The 18,645-nt window shown below is 45.9% G+C and overlaps 3 protein-coding genes and 1 pseudogene across 19 annotated transcripts; all 4 read left to right on the forward strand.

Annotated features, from left to right (window-relative positions):
- Positions 1-417: 417 nt before the first annotated feature.
- LOC119344553 (probable amidase At4g34880) lies at positions 418-3,281 on the forward strand (the record flags this gene model as incomplete). The annotated part of the gene is made up of 5 exons (XM_037614949.1): positions 418-744; positions 827-1,041; positions 1,903-2,142; positions 2,490-2,688; positions 2,809-3,281. Coding segments are annotated over 5 exons (1,338 nt in total), but the record flags the coding sequence as incomplete, so codon positions are not given.
- A 275-nt stretch (positions 3,282-3,556) lies between these two features.
- On the forward strand, positions 3,557-9,136 carry LOC119344556. Of its 17 annotated transcripts, none has more exons than XR_005166726.1 (11): positions 3,557-4,171; positions 4,304-4,431; positions 4,519-4,615; positions 4,776-4,895; positions 4,985-5,159; positions 5,497-6,204; positions 6,701-6,833; positions 6,995-7,226; positions 7,341-7,519; positions 7,664-7,774; positions 8,815-9,136. XR_005166726.1 is itself a non-coding variant. In XM_037614952.1 (6 exons), exons 2-6 carry the CDS (start codon positions 4,354-4,356, stop codon positions 5,529-5,531), a joined length of 501 nt encoding a protein of 166 aa, XP_037470849.1. In that variant the 5' UTR covers positions 3,557-4,171; positions 4,304-4,353; the 3' UTR covers positions 5,532-6,018. The 17 variants fall into 17 exon arrangements, 1 of the variants encoding a protein (XP_037470849.1); XR_005166721.1 differs by having other exon boundaries at positions 4,304-4,427; positions 4,762-4,895; XR_005166728.1 differs by having other exon boundaries at positions 4,304-4,427; positions 4,524-4,615.
- Positions 9,137-10,028: 892 nt separating this feature from the next.
- On the forward strand, positions 10,029-12,307 carry LOC119344555 (annotated as a pseudogene).
- A 3,342-nt stretch (positions 12,308-15,649) lies between these two features.
- LOC119344554 (putative serine/threonine-protein kinase-like protein CCR3) lies at positions 15,650-17,917 on the forward strand. Its single transcript, XM_037614951.1, has one exon. It carries the CDS (start codon positions 16,615-16,617, stop codon positions 17,518-17,520), a length of 906 nt encoding a protein of 301 aa, XP_037470848.1. The 5' UTR covers positions 15,650-16,614; the 3' UTR covers positions 17,521-17,917.
- The last annotated feature ends 728 nt before the right edge of the window (positions 17,918-18,645 follow it).

Genomic DNA, 18,645 nt, shown 5'->3' on the forward strand with positions numbered 1-18,645 from the left:
AGTGGCCGAGGGCGCGACAGCCGCGGTTGACGGGGCGGCGGTGGTGTGAGCCACAAGCGCCTGCCCGGGCGAAGTAGCAGCCGGCGGGAGCGCGAAGAGGGAGCCGACGCTCCGTGTCCCGATCGGCGCCTGAAGGGAGGCGGCATCCAGCGGCCTCGAGAGAAGTGCCGCGAGGGAGGCCGGCAGAAAACCGGTGGCGGTGGAGCCGGACGCAGCGGCGGACGTCATAGCAGTCGGGCGACGACGGCGGCGGGCGCGGCGGCGGCGGCGGCGGCGGTTTAGGGTTTTTAGGCGGAAGCGGACGTAACCTAGCGTGATACCATGTAAGACAATAGGCTTTGGGGGAACCGGCACAACCCTCTAGGGGTGGCCTATCACATATATATAATGAGGTGGTATACAACGTTACAATATACACACGCCGTCATCCAGGTCAACCCGGACGCGCTCAGGCAGGCGGCCCGCGCCGACGCCGAGCGCTGCTCCGTTCGCCGCAGTCGGGCTAGCGGCGCGCTGCGCGGCGTGCCCGTCCTGCTCAAGGACAACATCGCCACGCGCGACGCGCTCAACACCACGACCGGGTCGTTCGCGCTGCTCGGCTCCATGGTGAGGCGGGACGCCGGTGTGGTGCGCAGGCTGCGGCGCGCCGGGGCCGTGGTGCTGGGCAAGGCGAACATGGACGAGTGGGCTAACTTCCGCAGCTTCTCCGGCGGCGGCTGGAGCGCCCGCGGTGGCAAGGGCAGGGTAACTAAATACGCCTTAAATCTTTCTAGTTTCAGTTAATGGATCCTTTGTAATGAAGAACAGTATGATTGCTTTCTTGTAGAACCCCTACGTGCTGTCGGCCACACCGTGTGGGTCAAGCACGGGGTCGGCGATCGCGGCAGCGGCGAGCATGGCGGCGGTGACGCTGGGGACGGAGACGGACGGCTCGATACTCTGCCCGGCGTCGCTGAACTGGGTGGTGGGGATCAAGCCCACGGTGGGGTTGACCAGCCGGGCTGGGGTTATTCCCATCACACCACGCCAAGACACTATCGGGTTAGTGTGATTAAAATATATTGTTCAACAATCGTTGAGTTAAAATAGTGACGTGGCCTCTTTTCAAACCTTGTGGATCGTATCAAAGCCTTGTGATCTTTTATTCCACCGGTTTCATATTGCCAATATAATATACGGTACTAGTTGCTCTTTTATTCGTGCAAATGATTGTCATCTCTCTTTTATTTTGATTTCCCTGCATATTCACTTTATTATTCTTGATCATCACAAAGCAGTGTATATGTTGGTATCACTGTTTTGGTTACCGGTCGAAATTTCAAGTTTTTCATGGTTACCGCGTATTTCCGTGCCCCTCGGTAAATCGCCATACCGAGCAAAAAATACCATCTTTTTGAAATTTTTGAATTTAAACACTCGATTTACAGTAAAGTACGTAGGATCTAATTAATGCCATGAGAGTTGGTCCTGGCGTGTTAGTAGCAACCTAGTTCCTGTTTTGAAAGGTCTCTGATTCGAATATTCGTTCATTCACTTATTTGAATTCAAAATTCAACTACAAAATTCGCTCGAAATATTCTCGGTATTTCTCGATATTTCTCGGTAACCGTGGTAACCACATTTACCACCCCCTTCGGTAAAATTGCCTCATTCGGTAACCAAAACCTTGGTTGGTATACATCACAAGCAAACCTAAACACCGACGTTTTGATTTTTCATACGGGTCATGTTATTTTCTATCGACATATTACCCTTAAATGATTTCTTGCTTTAGTTTTTATTTATTCCGGTAGATACAACATTCTTTTGCTTTATTTTTACGATACGCAGCTCAAACTCATGGCCGTTGTTTTATTTGCACTGATTTGTCAAAGAAATTTAATTGACATTTATCAACAACAGGCCTATTTGCCGCACTGTGGCTGATGCAGTCCACGTGCTGGACGCCATCGTTGGCTATGATGCCCTCGACCCTAATCCAACGATGGAAGCTTCTAAGTACATCCCTCGCGGTGGATACATGCAGTTCTTGAAAAAAGGTGGCCTTAGTGGGAAGAGGATCGGCGTTCCTAGTGGCTTCTTCAACTTCCCAAACGGAACTGTGCAACAGATGGCCTACGCGCAACATCTCAACACAATGAGGTACTTCCTCTGTTTGGGTTTAATTATAAGGCTATTTATCTTATGTCTCTCTAACTTATTGAGAAAAAAATCAGTACTTACAGTATTACATCGATTTGACTAGATCTATCATGAATTATATTTCCATATTGTATTTGCATCAAATCATATATGCAATTGAAAAAAAAATTGGGCACCCTTAAATAATTGCGAGCGATGGCTTGATAAAGGAAGTGAAATACTTTGGCCTCTTCATTGTGAGAGGCACAATGCCCCTAATTATTGGTTAGTTTGTTTCGGGGAAATAAAAACATGTACCATCTAGGTGTCATATCACATCAACTTGTATATTTTTGTTTTGTTTGAAGGAAACAAGGAGCAGTTATGATTGAGAACCTTGACATAGAGAATTTAAGTGTCCTATTGGATTCCCAAAACAATGGCCAACAGATCGCATTACCAGCAGAGTTCAAGTTAAGCCTCAACTCCTATCTGTCAAACTTATTATATTCCCCAGTTCGGTCGCTTGCAGAGATCATAGCTTTCAACAATGCACATCCTGTTGAGGTCAGCTCGATTCAGAGTTAATTATTATTCTTCATGTATTTGTTTCTCATTATGATGCATATTTCCTTTGCAGTTACAAAACAAGTGCAACTTAACTTGTGATAATTCCATGCGTTATAGGAAAACATGAAGGAAAATGGTCAAACCGTATTCCTGGTGGCTGAGAACACGACGGGCATCGGTGCCTCGGAGCAAGAGGCGATCAGTCAGTTAAACAAGCTGTCCGCCAATGGGTTGAAGAAGTTGATGAGGGAGCACGAGCTAGACGCCATCGTGACACCTAACAATGCAGTATCCTCAGTGCTCGCCATTGATGGCATGCCGGCCATCACCGTGCCGGCTGGGTACGGCAAGCTGGGGGTGCCGTTTGGTCTCTGCTTTGGCGGGTTGAGAGGGTACGAGCCGAGGTTGATCGAGATGGCGTATGCCTTTGAGCAGGTTACCATGGTCAGAAAGACGCCCACGTTCTTGCCATAGAACTGGCAATGCGGAGAGGTCGTGTTGGGACTTGTTTATTTTCGTGCCACGGTGTTTATGTACGTCTATGGTGTAAATCATGTTGGCACTTCGTTATTACTGTTGGATGGACCGTCTTCATCTTTGTATTTGCCTTCCGCCTTCATCAAAAGCACAAGAAGAGGATGAGCACACCAAAAGCCCAGACCAAGTGATACTACCAGCCCCAATTTTCATAGGATTCCAGCGCTTATGTTATGGAGGATCTTTTGAAACAATGATGCAGCATCTAACATATAAAGCCTCAAGAAGTGCTAGGCACAACCATCGCTCGAGCGCACCGTAACACGCGAGGGGTAAAAACGCACCGCACCGCGCTCCTTGTGGTAAGAAAAACGCGAGGGCGCACCGCACCACACGAGCGAAATAGTTCGAGCGAGCGAGCCGGCCTGCATCTCCCCCCTCCGCCCGAGCCATCGTCTCCCCCGCCACACGCACACCCAATCCCCTCCCCTCCAACCCTAGCCGCCCCGCTCCCCTCCCTCTCCACGGCGCCGCCGCCTCCTCCCCTTCTGCCATGCTCTCCACCGTGCCGCCTCTTCCTCCTCTTCACTGCCCTCTCTAGCGGCGGCAAAGATCTGCCGACAAAAGGGAGACGACGGCGACGCTCGATCCGATCTGCTGAAGAGAAAAGATGAGAGGGAGAGAGACAAGGAAGGAGAGGAGGGAGAAAGATAGAGGAAAGAGGAGAGCGAGGTGTGACGGCAGATGAGAGAGGGTCACCGGAAGGAGCGTGACGACCTGCAGACAAAGGGCGGCGGCGGCGCCGCTCGATTTGATCTGCGGGAGAGAGAATATGAGAGGGAGAGAGAGAAGGAAGAACATGAGAGGAGGGAGAAAGAGAGAGGAAAGAGGAGAGGGGGTTGACGGCCGACAGGAGAGGATCACCGGAAGGAGTGCCGCCGGCTCGTCGTCTTTCACACCGCACTATAGTAGAGCTATCTCTGTACAACCCACACGCACGCAGGTTCGTTCTCCTTCCTTTCTGTTATTCCCCTCTTTTGATTAGTGAAACTGCAACTACATGTCCTTCTATCTATCCCCCTGTCCTCAGTCACGTTTCCTCCCTTTGTCTCATGGATGAAGTTGTCGGCTGCAGGGGTGTTGCAAGGAGTTAGAGGTCGTGCGCCGGCCGAAGCAGCAAGAGCAATGATCTGGCGGCCTCTCTTCTCTGCCACAGTTCCCTTCTCTTCATTCAGCTCTCGAGACGTCGACCTGCAGGTGTAGGTGCTTGTGTCTCAACCATCTTTCTCCTGTATCCTCAGTTCCTCACATTTTTTATTTCTGATTCGTGTGTTACCATATTATTGCTAGGCTAGAGTTTGTCCGTGTGTTGTTTATGCTCAGGTTTAATCTCCACAAAAGATGGCCCACACTACTTTACAAGGAACTGCTGTTGTCCAGTTTAGAGGTATGTTTTCTAGCTGAAGCATTGTTTGAATATCTATGGCCCAGGCTCCAAGTGAGATTAATTCTTTCATTTTGTTTGTGCTAATGTGAGTGATTTAGTTGTCATAGAAACAAAATTCCAATTGATGTACTGACAAATGTGTATAGCATACTATTTTTAGGCAAACCATTGTTTAACAACGGATATGCGGAGGCGTTTTTATGGATGTGCATTTCCCCTGAATCTAGACAGCTATTCAACCTGTTGCGGACATTTTTGGTGGAATTCAATGCTTCAGCAGGTATTCTTGACCTCTATATTCCCTATCACCGTAGGGGCGGTCAGGGCGCCTGCTACAAGCTGCTTGACCTCCTAGCGCTGCTTCCATAGATGTGCCGGCGCCGCTGCCTGCGCCTTCTCCAGCGCCGCCTCGGTCACCAGCGCCAACTCCGGTCAGTGGTCTCCGGCACGCCCTCGCGGCTGGACGAGGCAGAGATGTGCCGAGGATCCCCACGCCCTTGGTTCTCATGTTCTCTGCTCCCAGCCGCAGCAGATCGTGCCAAAGGTATCTAGCCCCATTATTCTCCTTCCTTCATGTTGTTTATCAATGTATCCATGCCCATGCTAATTCACGCCATCAGCCTAATGAAATGTCTTGATGTTCTTTGTTTTGTCGAATGTTTGTTGCTATAATAAGGCCATGTGAAATTATATGTACTCTTTCTTGGTAATATTGTTGATCCTTGTTAATTTTGGAGCTGCTATGGATCCTTTTTTTTTCTCAGATGCATCTTTCAGGAGAAATTCAGCACATCAAATCTCGAAGATTTTTTTTCCTCAAGACCTTTCCAAATGTAATTTAGTTTTGTCTTTTGACATTTGTTCTTTTGTTGTTATCTTAGGCATTATCGTGAGGAGGGAAGCGGCCGCAGATTAAGGACAACGCGGGTTAAGAGCATGGTCATAGTCTAGGAGCACGCCCGGTGGTCGGTACGTATGTTGTCTCCATGCCAAAAATAGCCACTTGATTATTTTAACAAATCCCTCTTCTGCCTCTTAGTCATGCTCAAATCTGAGCTACCATGTATCTACTGAGCTTAAAATTACCCACAACCCACAATAGAAGGCAAGTATGATATGACAGTGTATGTCATGGTAATCTAGCTTTATAAAATCCAAATTGATCACAATATGCACATAGATGTTTACATATTTGCATCCATAGCGTCACTTATAGGATTGTAATTAATAGCAACCATGGAGAGAGTTGGTTCGTTTTATTATCAGCACGTCTCTTCTTCTGCATCCTGAAGATCTGCTAAAATATGAAGTGAATTTCCTGTTTTATCTCACATTTACCAATTACACATTGAAATATTGTGTTTGTCAAGAGAGTTTGATTTGTACTTTGGAAGTTTTGGGATTGGAGACATCACCCTTCTTGTCCGCTGCCCAACTCCGTCGCAGCCCAGGCCTAGCAGGCGATAGAGGCACGGCGAGGACTCACTGCAAAGAAGCCATGGGAGGAGGACCCCGACTCGGATGACGGCTGCTGGAAGATCACGCACTTATTCGGCCCACAGACCGGCTCCGCTTATGGCTTATCCAAGGTATCTCCTTGTGCAGCTTCTCTCTCGCTCGTGTGCCTTGTGCAAATAAATAAAGCTACCTAGCACCGGCTCTTATTTCTCTATGCCTACGTAGTGTTTGTGCCGATTCTTATTTATATGTGCCTACATGGAATGCAATTCTTATTTGTCTGAACCAGTGAGCATTTCATTCAGTTTGTTTCTGTCCATGAGTAACAATTTTTTGGAAGCATATGTACATATTTAGGAATCCAGCTATGCTTTGTGCACTTTCTGCTGAGCTAGGGAATGTTCACTTCAGCTAGCAAGAACCTGTTAGCGGCTGTGATAGATCAAAAGTGAAAGGAGTGGTTGCACGCTTATTATTAAGATAAAGGACAACTCCACACCAATGGTGATGGAGATTTGTTTAGTAACCTCCTCATTTTGGTTCTGAAGTTATTTACCCTTTTCAGTGAAGGAACTGGTTTTGCGGCATCAGTTGAACTTAGTCAAATTATGTGTGTTGTGTATGTAGGTTGGAGCTTCACCGGCGCCATGGTTGTGCTCAGAGGAGGACCGCCGATGCCCGCCGCCGCTGTCGTCCACATGCTCCTCCTCACGACCACGGGTGGACGTTGGCTGAGGTCTAGCCTCCCATCCATGCGCAGGTACTCCCCACTCCCCTCTGTGCCCTCTCTCTGTTAAACTAAGGAAGGGAGGCTATATGTTTCATCTTGTCAATCTAATTTGTCTGCGCATATTAGTATATAGTCACATTCAGAAAAGCTTGACTGCATAGTAAGAGAGTCTGTATCTTTTTGTTTTTCAGATTATGCAAGAATCTGCTTGGTCTGCATATTAGTACCGACTAGCGAGCACAGGAACGACGACTTGGACCTGACGACTTGGACGTTGGCTGAGGTCTAGCCTCCCATATGCATATTTGACCAGTACTACATGCGGCCCGCGAGCAAAGGTCGTCCGGCCAATTCTAACCCCACCAGTCATGGATTCTTATACCAGCCCAGTAGGGTTGTTCTCCATCATCCTCGTGCCCTACTGTATGTACACTCGCTTATGTGTTCTTGGATTCTTATTTTCTTTCTTTTGTAGGATCCATAGGATTATTGTTTTCTCTGAATTTGTCCTTTGGTGCATTGTGTTTGCTTATTCAGGTCGATGGGGAGGAGAGGAGCAGCGAGGCTGGAGCTCCAGACAACGCACACGTCGCTGGGTGGAGGAGAGGCCAGCTACGGGGCGCTCCTGTCACGATGTGGTGAGATGCAAGGGAGGGGTAGGATGCCGGTGACAGTAGAAGGAGCAGGCCGGTGTAGAGGGCAAGCAGCACAGGAAGGTATGTATTTCTTCACACTATCTTCATTATTTTGCAACTTGTATTCATTTTCGCTGATAATCCTTTTGCACTTTTGTTTTATCTAATCCATTCCAAGCTTATAACTGGTGGTGTTTGGTCTTCTACTATTTTGGCTGGTGCTAGATTAAGAAGGATATGAAGCTTTGTATAGTTTCATGGATGGGGTTTGGGTGTCCTCATGAGAGCAGTTCAGTGCTTGCACCTCTGCAACCTCGCCAACGTGGACAATCACTGGTAACATCTTTTTACCATATCCAGTTATTACCTCCATTTTATGCAGTTTCTTTTCGAACTGAATGAAGTCTCGAGGTGGACGTGTGAGCTCTTATTTTGTTGTTCTTGCTGTTGTGTATATGTCTTCATGCATCTAAACCGTTAAAAATTGCAAAACTAAATGGGTTGGGGGAGATATGGCTATGGTGTTTATTCCTTCACATTGGTTTAGGTATTTCTGAATTGGTTCACTCTGAAAAAAGGTCCGTCACGGTTTGATTTTTGCATCTTCAGAAAGTGCAGTTTTTTTCTAGCGTGGATCATCCACACCTTCTTCTCCCCAGTCCTCACTACTTTGTTGGCACATGTTTCTAGAATAGAACACCTTTTTAACGTCGTATTTCATGCTATACAGTGTGATGGATCATTAGATGGCTAGCCTTTTGTGGCACTCATTGACGAATTTTCACTTTAGGAGTTCTTGTGGCCCCTTGGTTTTTGAGTATGTTCATGTTGAGAAATTATAGTAATAAGGAGGGATACAATAAATATTTGTAAGCTAGGTTGCTTGCCTAATCAAGCTCACATGTGGATCATTTACTGTTCTGCGTTATTGGAGTTTTGCTACAGTATTCATTCAGAAAAATATGAGTGGCATGTTGCAATATGGTGCTCAGCACGAAAATGATATTTGAAATTGCATGTTCTATGACAATGGTGTAATACCATAATATTTACAAATTATAATTTGTTTCTGACTTTGCAACCGGAATGTGTTGCCTTTAGTAATATGTAGGCCCACTGTTTATTTCCAGCAAGACATGATAAATATTGTTCTTCAGATTACTTCAGTGAACTGATAAATAGCGGACGAGGCTAAGTTCAAGACCTTGATTTAGAAGTAGAGTTTTTCAATCATAGACATGTTTCTTCCTAAAAAGGAATTCAAGCGCAGCTACTGTTGACTCTAAAAAGGGATTTAAAATGTTTTCGTTTATGAATTTTGATCTGAAGTTATCAACCTTCTCTGAATTTAGGCTAAACTTAAACATGAATTTTAGGTCATGAGTACAGGATCAAGCCACGGATATTTACGGCACGACATGGAGTATTTGGTGGAACTAGCTATGGAAGTGTGTCCCTCCATGTTGTAGGCAGACCGTGATATGGTGAATTATTTCTTATGAGCTCCTCTTTTGCAGGACATGGATACTTTTCGGCATAAATGTCATGGGTCCATGATGCCTTACGTACCTCTGAACCTATGACTCTAGAGATAATTTAATATATTTCTGGATTGTTTCGCTCTGGTTACAAATATTGTAAGATCCTCTTTCACTAACACTTTCAAGTTTCAAATATTGTCAAATGGGGTTCACAATACTAGGTCTTTCTCAATTCAGATTCTTATATATATCCAAAAGGGGGAATAGCAATTATGATGGGGCTTTTACCACTTATTGTTTTATGGTTGTCTAGACAGCTGATGGCATGCTTCTTTCTGCGGATTGTCAATTCTTTTGTATAGGGTCGCTCGGCTACTTATGCTTTGCTAGACAATGAAAGTATGTAGATAGTATGTATGTTTTACATTGTTTTGCTCAGGTTGAGATGCATCACATGCTATTTTCCTTTTACATTTATGAGTATTACAAAGTCCTTTTTTTTTCCACAAGGGGCAGTAGCTGTGCCATTTAATTCGAAGGACAAAGAGTTGATCACAAAGGGGTAGCATTCAGGATATATACAGAAAAGAGTATAGAACCAAATTATATGATGTAATTGACTACTATTCTATTAACTTCTCCTGTACACAATGTTCACGAGTTCATGTATTAAGTACATTTTATTGTGTCACTTGCGTTTACTCTTTCTTTAATGCAAGTTCACAGCTACTCGGAATTCATAATTGTAGACTCAACTATCTTGACCTACCGATGATCTAATTTGTGGCATTATTACTCATGAAAATATTATTTAATTTTCTTTATATATTGGGGTATAAGTTCTTACCAAATGTACTAAAATATACGATTATTGAAAAAATACAAATATTTTCAACACGAACATTGTTTTAAACGGGTCTTTGCGCCATTTGGCGCAACTGGTCATCTAGTATGAATGAAAGGTGCTAAAAAGACAAAAAGAACTGAGTGGATCCAACAGAGTCGCATAGGATTCCCGCCGCTCATGAAGCATCTTTCCAAACGATGATGCAGCATATGGAAAGCGCCAAACAGACAAAAACTGAGTGGATCACGTGGAGCTGGTCATACTTTACTAATTTAAAAGCAACGAGCACTAGCCATAGCCAGGCCACCAACCACACCGACACCGTCTAGTCCAGGGCTCAGCTAAGCAAGCATGGCTTGGCTGCGAGTGCAGGCTGTTGCCGTCGTCCTAGCTCTGCTAACGGCCGCCGGCGTCACGCACAGCTTCGAGTTCCATGAGGCCACCGTGGATGCCATCCAGCTTGGCTTCCGCAACGGCAGCCTCACCTCGGCCACCCTCGTCCGGTTCTACCTGGACCAGATCCGCCGCCTCAACCCGCTGCTGCACGCCGTCATCGAGGTCAACCCGGATGCGCTCCGGCAGGCAGCACGCACTGACGCCGAGCGCCGTCGCGGCATGGCCACCGGCGCGTTGCATGGGGTCCCCGTCCCGCTCAAGGACAACATCGCCACCCACGACGCTCTGAACACCACGGCCGGCTCGCTGGCGCTCCTCGGCTCCGTGGTGAAGCGTGACGCCGGCGTGGCGGCTAGGCTGCGCGCGCTGGCGCCCTGGTGCTCGGCAAGGCCAGCCTCTCCGAGTGGGCCAACTTCCGCAATGTCAAAAACGGGTGGAGCGCGCGCGGCGGCCAGACGCGCAACCCATACGTGTTGTCGTCTGACCCGTGCGGGTCGAGCTCCGGGTCGGGCGTGGCCGCGGCGGCGAACATGGCGGCCGTGACACTGGGCACCGAGACCGATGGCTCCATACTCTGCCCGTCATCGTTCAACTCTGTGGTCGGCATCAAGCCCACCGTCGGGCTCACCAGCCGCGCCGGCGTCGTGCCCATCACCCCTAGACAAGACAGTGTCGGGTACATCTCCTATTTATTCGTTTTGTCCCCATCACCGATCTTTGAAATTTAGGTAGCACAAAAATCTTGGACCTCACTCACTCAGTATAAAATTTCAATTAAATTTACTCAACTTAAATTTAGTTTGCATTTAATTTTTATTTGATCGGGTATTTTGAGATTTAAAAAAAACGCTGGAAATTTGAAATGTTCAGCATGCTATTTGCAATGTTGCAGAACGATGTGCCGAACAGTGTCGGATGCAGTCCACGTGCTGGACGCCATCGTCGGCTACGACAAGCTTGATGCCACGGCCACTCGAGCAGCATCCAAGTACATCCCTCATGGCGGATATCTGCAGTTCCTGAAGAAGGATGGGCTGAGAGGGAAGAGGATCGGCGTCCCCAATAAATTGTTTTTGTTTCAAGGATTTGGAGAGAAGCAGATGAGGGTGTACAAACTGCACCTCGCCACAATGAGGTTATCATTATACTTCAAATCTCCCTGACTAGTGTAAATTATAGTACATGATATTGCATTGGTTATAAATTACGCCGTCACCTCGCAAATGAAAAATTAATTTTGTTGTAGGAAACACGGAGCCATGGTGATCGAGAACCTTGACATCGCCACCGACAGTCAAGATATTGTTTCCAATGAGTGGACTGCGATGCTGACAGAGTTCGAGTTGAGCATAAACGAGTACTTGGTGGACTTGTCCTACTCTCCGGTCCATTCTCTTGCGGACATCATAGCTTTCAACAAAGCGCATCCTATAGAGGCAAGCATACAAAAAAAAAAACTCATTCCAGATTTCAACTCTTAAGTCTTCTTGTCATAGATTCAAACAGTGTGGAATCATGTTGCAGAGGACATTAGGCAATAAAACTCTAAAAAGGAGATGGTTGCTAATGGCATTTATTCTATATATACTTTCTTAGATATTTCATTTACATTTTGTACAGGAGAGGCTAAAAGATTTCGGGCAACAAAACCTTATCTTAGCCCAAAATACAAACGGCATTGACCGTCTGGAAAGAGCTCGGATCCGCTGGCTGAAGGAGCTCTCTGTGAATGGGTTGGAGAAGCTGATGAAGGAGCATCAACTGGACGCGATCGTTGCACCCGAGCATTATGCTTCCAACCATCTCGCCATTGGCGGCCACCCTGGCATCGTTGTGCCGGCTGGGTACAACGAGAAGGGTGTCCCTTTTGGCATATGCTTTGGCGGGCTGCAGGGATATGAGCCGAGGCTGATCGAGATAGCCTATGCTTTCGAGCAGGCTACTAAAGTGAGAAGGCCACCCATGTTCAAGCCTTAGCTAGGTGGCATAACTTTCTTGAGTAGCGACAATGTGAGGCTCCATGGCCCAAAAAGTCTCCACTTGCACTGTTCTCTCTTGATGTAAAAGAATAAATCTGAAATGTGTGGTTCTAAAGGTGGAGAATTTCTTTTGTATGTATTTTTCGATCTTGTTCTGTATATGTTGTTGACACATAGTATGTTAGTTATGAAACTAAAATTCCATAAACGAGTACTTTTGCAGTACCACTCTGAAATGCTGCGGTGGGCTATGGATATCCGCCAAGGTGATCAAACTGGCCTATGCCTTCGAGCATACTACCAAAGTGAGAAGGCCGTCAATGTTCAAGCCTTAGCTAGCCAGGCGGCACAATCTAAGAGAGCTACATATAACTTCGTGGGTAGTGGCAATGTAACACTCTACAGCGCAAAGAGGTTTCACTTGCATTTCTTGCCGTACAATGCCAAAATCAAGTGTATTGCCATGAAACCGCCGCAACAGTTGGAGACACTGCATTTAGTAAGATTTTACATTTTCCTGGTATATTTCGTTGAACATAAGTGGCATATAATTAGACTTACGTAAGCGAGTTCATTTACAGTACCCCGAAATGGATATAAATCGTCTATTTTAATCATTATAATTTCTCTATATAACATTATCCTAGAAACTGTTCAAAAAGTAGGATTTCATCCTCTTAACAGATGAAGCTACACTGTTTCTGACAAAGAATATGAGAGGAAAAAATAATACAAACAAAGAAAGCAACACAAACAATACATAACAAAATGCAGTATTGAATGCCACCATTTCACAACCGAGCATGAGCACGTGAGTAGCCGAACCAGAGCAGGAGGAAGGACTAGTTGGCCCGAAGAAGAACCAAACAACGCCTCCTGGAGAAACCATTGAAAAATCCGCAATGCCTTTTCAAATATGTTATTTCATGGTGCCGCGGCCTAGGGGTGCCGCGGGACACCGGAAGTCGGCCCATAAGGACGTCCTAGGACCCCCTGGCTACTATACGGCCTCGTTTTCAAAGTGGTCTTTGAGCCCTCTAAAAGGAACAAACCGACATCCTTGCCATGCAAGACAAGGAGGCTAGATCTTTATGGACTCATGTCAGCTGCCTTAGGTACCAGCTAGTACTCTTGTAAACCCTAGCCTCGGGCACCCTTTATAAGATGAGGCATGGCTAGTTTTTTTTTGCACTCGGTCTTCACCCTTGTGTATACCTACGATCATTATGAGTAGGAGTAGGGTCTTACCTCCACCTTGAGGGCTTGAACCTGGGCAAATCGATCTCATGTTTTCTCTCTGGACTTTTCAGGTAGTCTGGGTACCCCACCGAAAGGTCTACCGGAATCTACACCGAGAGTGGCGTGCTAGGCACGTGTCGTTCTTGTGGAACTGACATCCAAATGAGATCTTCCAACAACTTCTCCATCTACATGTCGGGCCAGATCTTCACTTTTGGTTCAATAACTTTTGTTCCTAACTTTGTGGGCCATCTTGAGCCCACCGAGACTTTTTCTTCATGCCAAGTTTTCTTCTTTGATAACTTAGAGTTTTTCATCGACTTACGTGGCGAGCCTGTTCTATGCGGCCCACTCCGTCGGCCACTTCATCACCAACGTGGAGTCAATCCACGACTTCCTCGAGGAGCATGACGAGCCTGCGGACGATTGATACATCTCCAACGTATCTTATTTTTCAAACACTTTTGTTATTATTTTTGCCCCTAATTTGTATGATTTGAATGAAATTAACCGGGACTGAAGTTGTTTTTAGCAGAACTACCATGGTGTTGTATATGTTCAGAAATAAAAGTACTCGAAATTCGACAAGAATTTTTGAAGAATTATTCTGAAATATTTAAGGAATTTTGGAGCAAAGATAGATAAGAGGGGGGCCACCAGGCCGCCACACAGCCTGATGGCGTGGCCTTCCCCAGGGCGCGCCACCTGGCCGTTTGGGTCCCTTGGCGACCGCCTGATAACGATTCCACCGGCATAAATTCTCATATATGCCAAAAAATCACAAATATTTACCGAAACTTTTTGCGATATGGAGACATCGCCACCTCCTGTTCTCCCCCTGGAGTCTGTTTCTGGCTCCAGAGAAGGGGATTCGTCGTCATCGTCATCTCTAACCCTTCTTTATACAATTTCATGATGCTCACATCCATGTGTGAATAATTCTTCTATAGCCATAAGGAGGTAGATGACTATTCGATGAGATTTTTTATGTAATCGATGTCAGATTTGTTACGGCTTGATGCCTATTATCCACTTTGTTTTGGGATTGATCTTGCTATGACTCTCCTATGCTTAATATTTGTCACTAGGGCCCGAGTACCATGATTTCAGATCTGAAATCTCTATGTTTTGATGAATATATTTGTGTACTTGATCTTATCTGCAAGTTGTATGCACCTGTTATGTTCTGAACCCTAGACCCCAAAGTGACAACAATTTGTATATTAACTGCCATGACTTTAACTTGAGGATTACATGCGCTGTAATTACTCTTAGTTTTCATTAGAACCCCGTTGCACGGGAGGGTATGACAAAAGATATTATGCAAGTTTTTATTGCAAACACGTATGACTATACATGGAATGTATGCCTACATATGATTGATAAATTGGAGCTAGTTTATTGTCGCTCTAGGTTATGACCATTGCATATTGAATCTCATCTGAACAACCCATCGCTTACAACATGCCTACGCTTTTACTGCTATTGTTTCTGTTACATTCACTACTGTCACGCCATGGTACTACCCTGCAAACATGTTACTATTTCAGCTGCTACTATACCATTACTGCTATCAGTGGCGGAGGACGAAAACAAATTAAGGTAGGGCGCACTTTGATGGAAAACCACAGTCCATCCACATTAACATGAAAATGCCACCAAAATCTCGGTCTTGTAGATGAGAAATGTCTAACAACTCCCGGGTGCCCCTACACCCTCAGGAAAAGTAAATTCATATAGAATTGGAGAAAAAAACTCAAAAATATGTGAAACTTTCAGGGATCAAAGATTATCAAAGGTTTGATGTTCCTGCAAAGTTTCAGCAACAAATAACCTTCGTGGAGCCCTCACAATGAAAAACAAAATCACTGCTAAAAAATGTACATAAACTTTGAACAATGATTTTGTTTTTTTATTTGAGTGCTCTTCGAATGTTATTTTTAGCTAAAACTTTGCAAGATCATCAAAAGTTTCATGATGTTTGATGTCCCAAAGTTTCAGATTTTTTTTATTTTTTTAAATTTGTTTTGAATTTACTGTTCATAGAGGGTGTAGGGGCACCCGGGTGCTGAAAACACAAAGTTTCTTTGTAGCTGGTCCTACACGGTGCCCCTTATCTATGCCGTTGGTCGGCCTTCTCCAGGAATTTGAGGCCCCGGGACGAAATGAAAATTGGGCCCGAAATTTTGAATAAGTAAATAAACACATACTCTTGCATAACTATAACACTTCAAATATGTGTTATTAGGTATAATATTTATAGATAAAACAAATATAAACGCGAAAAGAGTAGATGTGATATTCATCAAGCAATAAAGGATCTCATGTTATACCCCAAAAAACAATCATTTGTCTTCTAACAAAAGTAATGATTCAAGCAATACATGGGTTCTAAGCTTAGCAAGATAGGGAAATCGGAAACAGGAAAAGCGTAAACCTTGAAATTAGAATCATCCAGTATTAACCCTATTCTTTTTAAATATATATGAGAGATCACCCTTACCTAAATTAAATGAAGAACCAGTAGACAAGATATTAAACAATTCTTCTTATCGGATAGACGGGGCCGGCAGACAATACACACTGATCAGCGTTCTAAAGGGTCATCAATCGGGACTGCAGTTTTTCCATCCGAACTCAAATGAACTCGGCTCGGGTGAATAGTAAAATCGAAAAAATTAAAAAAATGTTCAAAAAAATCTGAATGTTTTTTATGGCAAACTGTGATGAATGTTCTAAAAGCTTGCAAAGTTTTATCATGAAATCACATTTGTGGAAGTCATGACAGAAAATAAACAAAATAGATATTCTGAAAATGCTACTTTCGAAAGCAGTTTGGAGCACCGATTTTATTTTTCTTTTTATCACGACTTCCACAAATGTGATTTCATGATGAAATTTTGGAAGCTCTTAGAACATTTATCAAAGTTTGTTAGAAAAAAAATCAGATTTTTTTGAATATTTAAAACAAAGTTGAGTTACTATTCATCCCGAGCTCATTTGAGCTCGGGTGTAGAAGGGGACTTCCCCGTCCTTGGTAAGTTAGCGCCTAGAATATTGGGTGGAAGCCAGTATATATGGATCGAAAAGCATGTTACCTTCACACGTACGCCTCTTCCCCTAATTAAACCTAGACGTATATTCGCTACTGATTTTGGGGCCCCAAAATTTCGAAGGCCCTAGACGGTCGCCCACTTTGGCCCCCCTCATCAACGGGCCTGCAAATTGATAGTGATGATTCGTGATGAAGGAGGTACATTTTGTATGAAATGGTGGACGGTCACTGCTCATTTGTGGTCTCTTTTTCAGGAGTCTACGGAGGTTGTTCAGGAGGTACTACCGATAGGAACAAAGGAATTCACGTTGGTGGAGATCATAGCTGCCACCAACAACTTCGCCCATGACACAATGACCAATTGCGGCAGCGGAGGAAGGGTGTATAGGGGCAGGCTTCAGAATGGACGACGGGTGGCCATCAAGCGCATGTCAGAAAACATACAGCTGGAGGACTTCCGCACGGAGCTCGACGTCCTAGCAAAGCTACGACACAAGCATATCATCCCCCTCCTTGGATGGTGTGTTAGCATTAAGGGAAAGCGCCTGCTAACCCGGCGAAGAAAGGAGTTAGAAAGGCTTATCTTGTACCCAAATCAGGCTGGCTCCTCTATATATATGCTGTCACCGGTGACCATGTCTTGCAATATGCGCATCGATGTGCTCCTCCGTGTTTCACAAGCAAAAATAGAGTACATCCACTGTCATTCCAACCCTCGGATCATCCACCGTGACATCAAGTCAATCAACATCCTTTTCGATGTCAGTTGGGTGCCCCATGTTTCAGATTTTGCCTCGTCCGTCGTCTGGGACATGGCGAGTGAGGTGCCGTGGTTGGATGTCATCGTTAGAGGCACACTTGGGTACATCGACCTTGAGTACCTCCATACAGGTCATCTGACTCCGGCTAGCGACGTGTATTGCCTTGGCGTGGTTATGCTTGAGGTTCTGACAGGGAAAAGGGCGTTTTCCCAAGCAAAGGAGGAGATGAATAGAGATCTGGCATCTTTTGCACTCCCCATGATTGAGGCCGGTAACATTGAGGAGATGCTGGATAGACGACCTGTACCGGAGCCAACGTCATGACAGCTGCACGCATTGAAGCATGTGGCGCAGATTGCACGATGCTGCGTGAAGTTTGCCAGGAAGGACCGGCCCACCATATCAGGCATCGTTCCCAACCTCAAGACGGCGTGCGAGTTGATCTCCAGAGACGAGCCGGATTCAGTTGACAAGTCTGGTTTCAAGTCTGATTTGTGGCCCTTGTTGTTGTCTAGCCTACTCACTGAACCATGGCGATCACCGGAGATAAGGAAGAAACAAGAGAAAGGGAGAGGACACAAATATTTCCGGCGCACATACGCTCCGCCGCACGAACGGCGCCTCGGCCGCACGAACAGCCTAATTTTTCATTGAGCACGAACTCGGGCTCGGCACATACCGCAGCCACACCCACACGAAGGACTACTGGAGACTACATCTCTCCTAGCTACTCTCCACTCTGCACAACACCAATACATGGCTTATATAGCCGGACACACACCAGGCATTGGCCTCACGCACGCACATGCATGGATCGCCCGGCCACTAAGCCAACTAACTACGCCATGCACCCACAACCTGCTAGCTACATGCATGGTCAGACTCAGGATGTGCGCAGCCTCCCGCAACAGCCGAGTCCATCCATCTAGCATGCAACCAACTGCTCCGGCCACGGGCACGACGCGGCTGGCTCCAACAGATCGCAACGGCCCTCGTGCATGTAGTTCCTTCACGCAACCAACGTGAGCACAGATTCACGCCGGGACATACACGCCCACGCCCTGCATAGACCGCACCTGGCGCACCCGACGCCAGTCGTCATCGCTCGGGCATGGCTTACTAGCAACAGCCCTTCCTTGAAAAAGTCGACTGACTCACGGGACTCTCCACATACCAGAGTGTGCCTCTGTTCTGATCCGGCACACTACAAACCAACTGAACTTTGTTCACATTAATGAATTCAGTCATGTCCATACACTGATGAAAGGGGCTCACTGTTCATTTTGTGGTTTCTTCCTTAATTAATTAGGAACCTGGGGTGTTGGAGGATGGGCCTTGACACCAATCGTCCAAGGTGGCTTCATCACGGGTGGCGTGTTGCGATCAATTGCTTCAATCACCCGAGGAGCATCATGTTAGGGCATCTCCCGCCGTTGCCCCCCCCCCCCC

Source organism: Triticum dicoccoides, unplaced genomic scaffold, assembly GCF_002162155.2.
Source record: "Triticum dicoccoides isolate Atlit2015 ecotype Zavitan unplaced genomic scaffold, WEW_v2.0 scaffold173382, whole genome shotgun sequence".
NCBI classification, from domain to species: Eukaryota; Viridiplantae; Streptophyta; class Magnoliopsida; order Poales; family Poaceae; genus Triticum; species Triticum dicoccoides.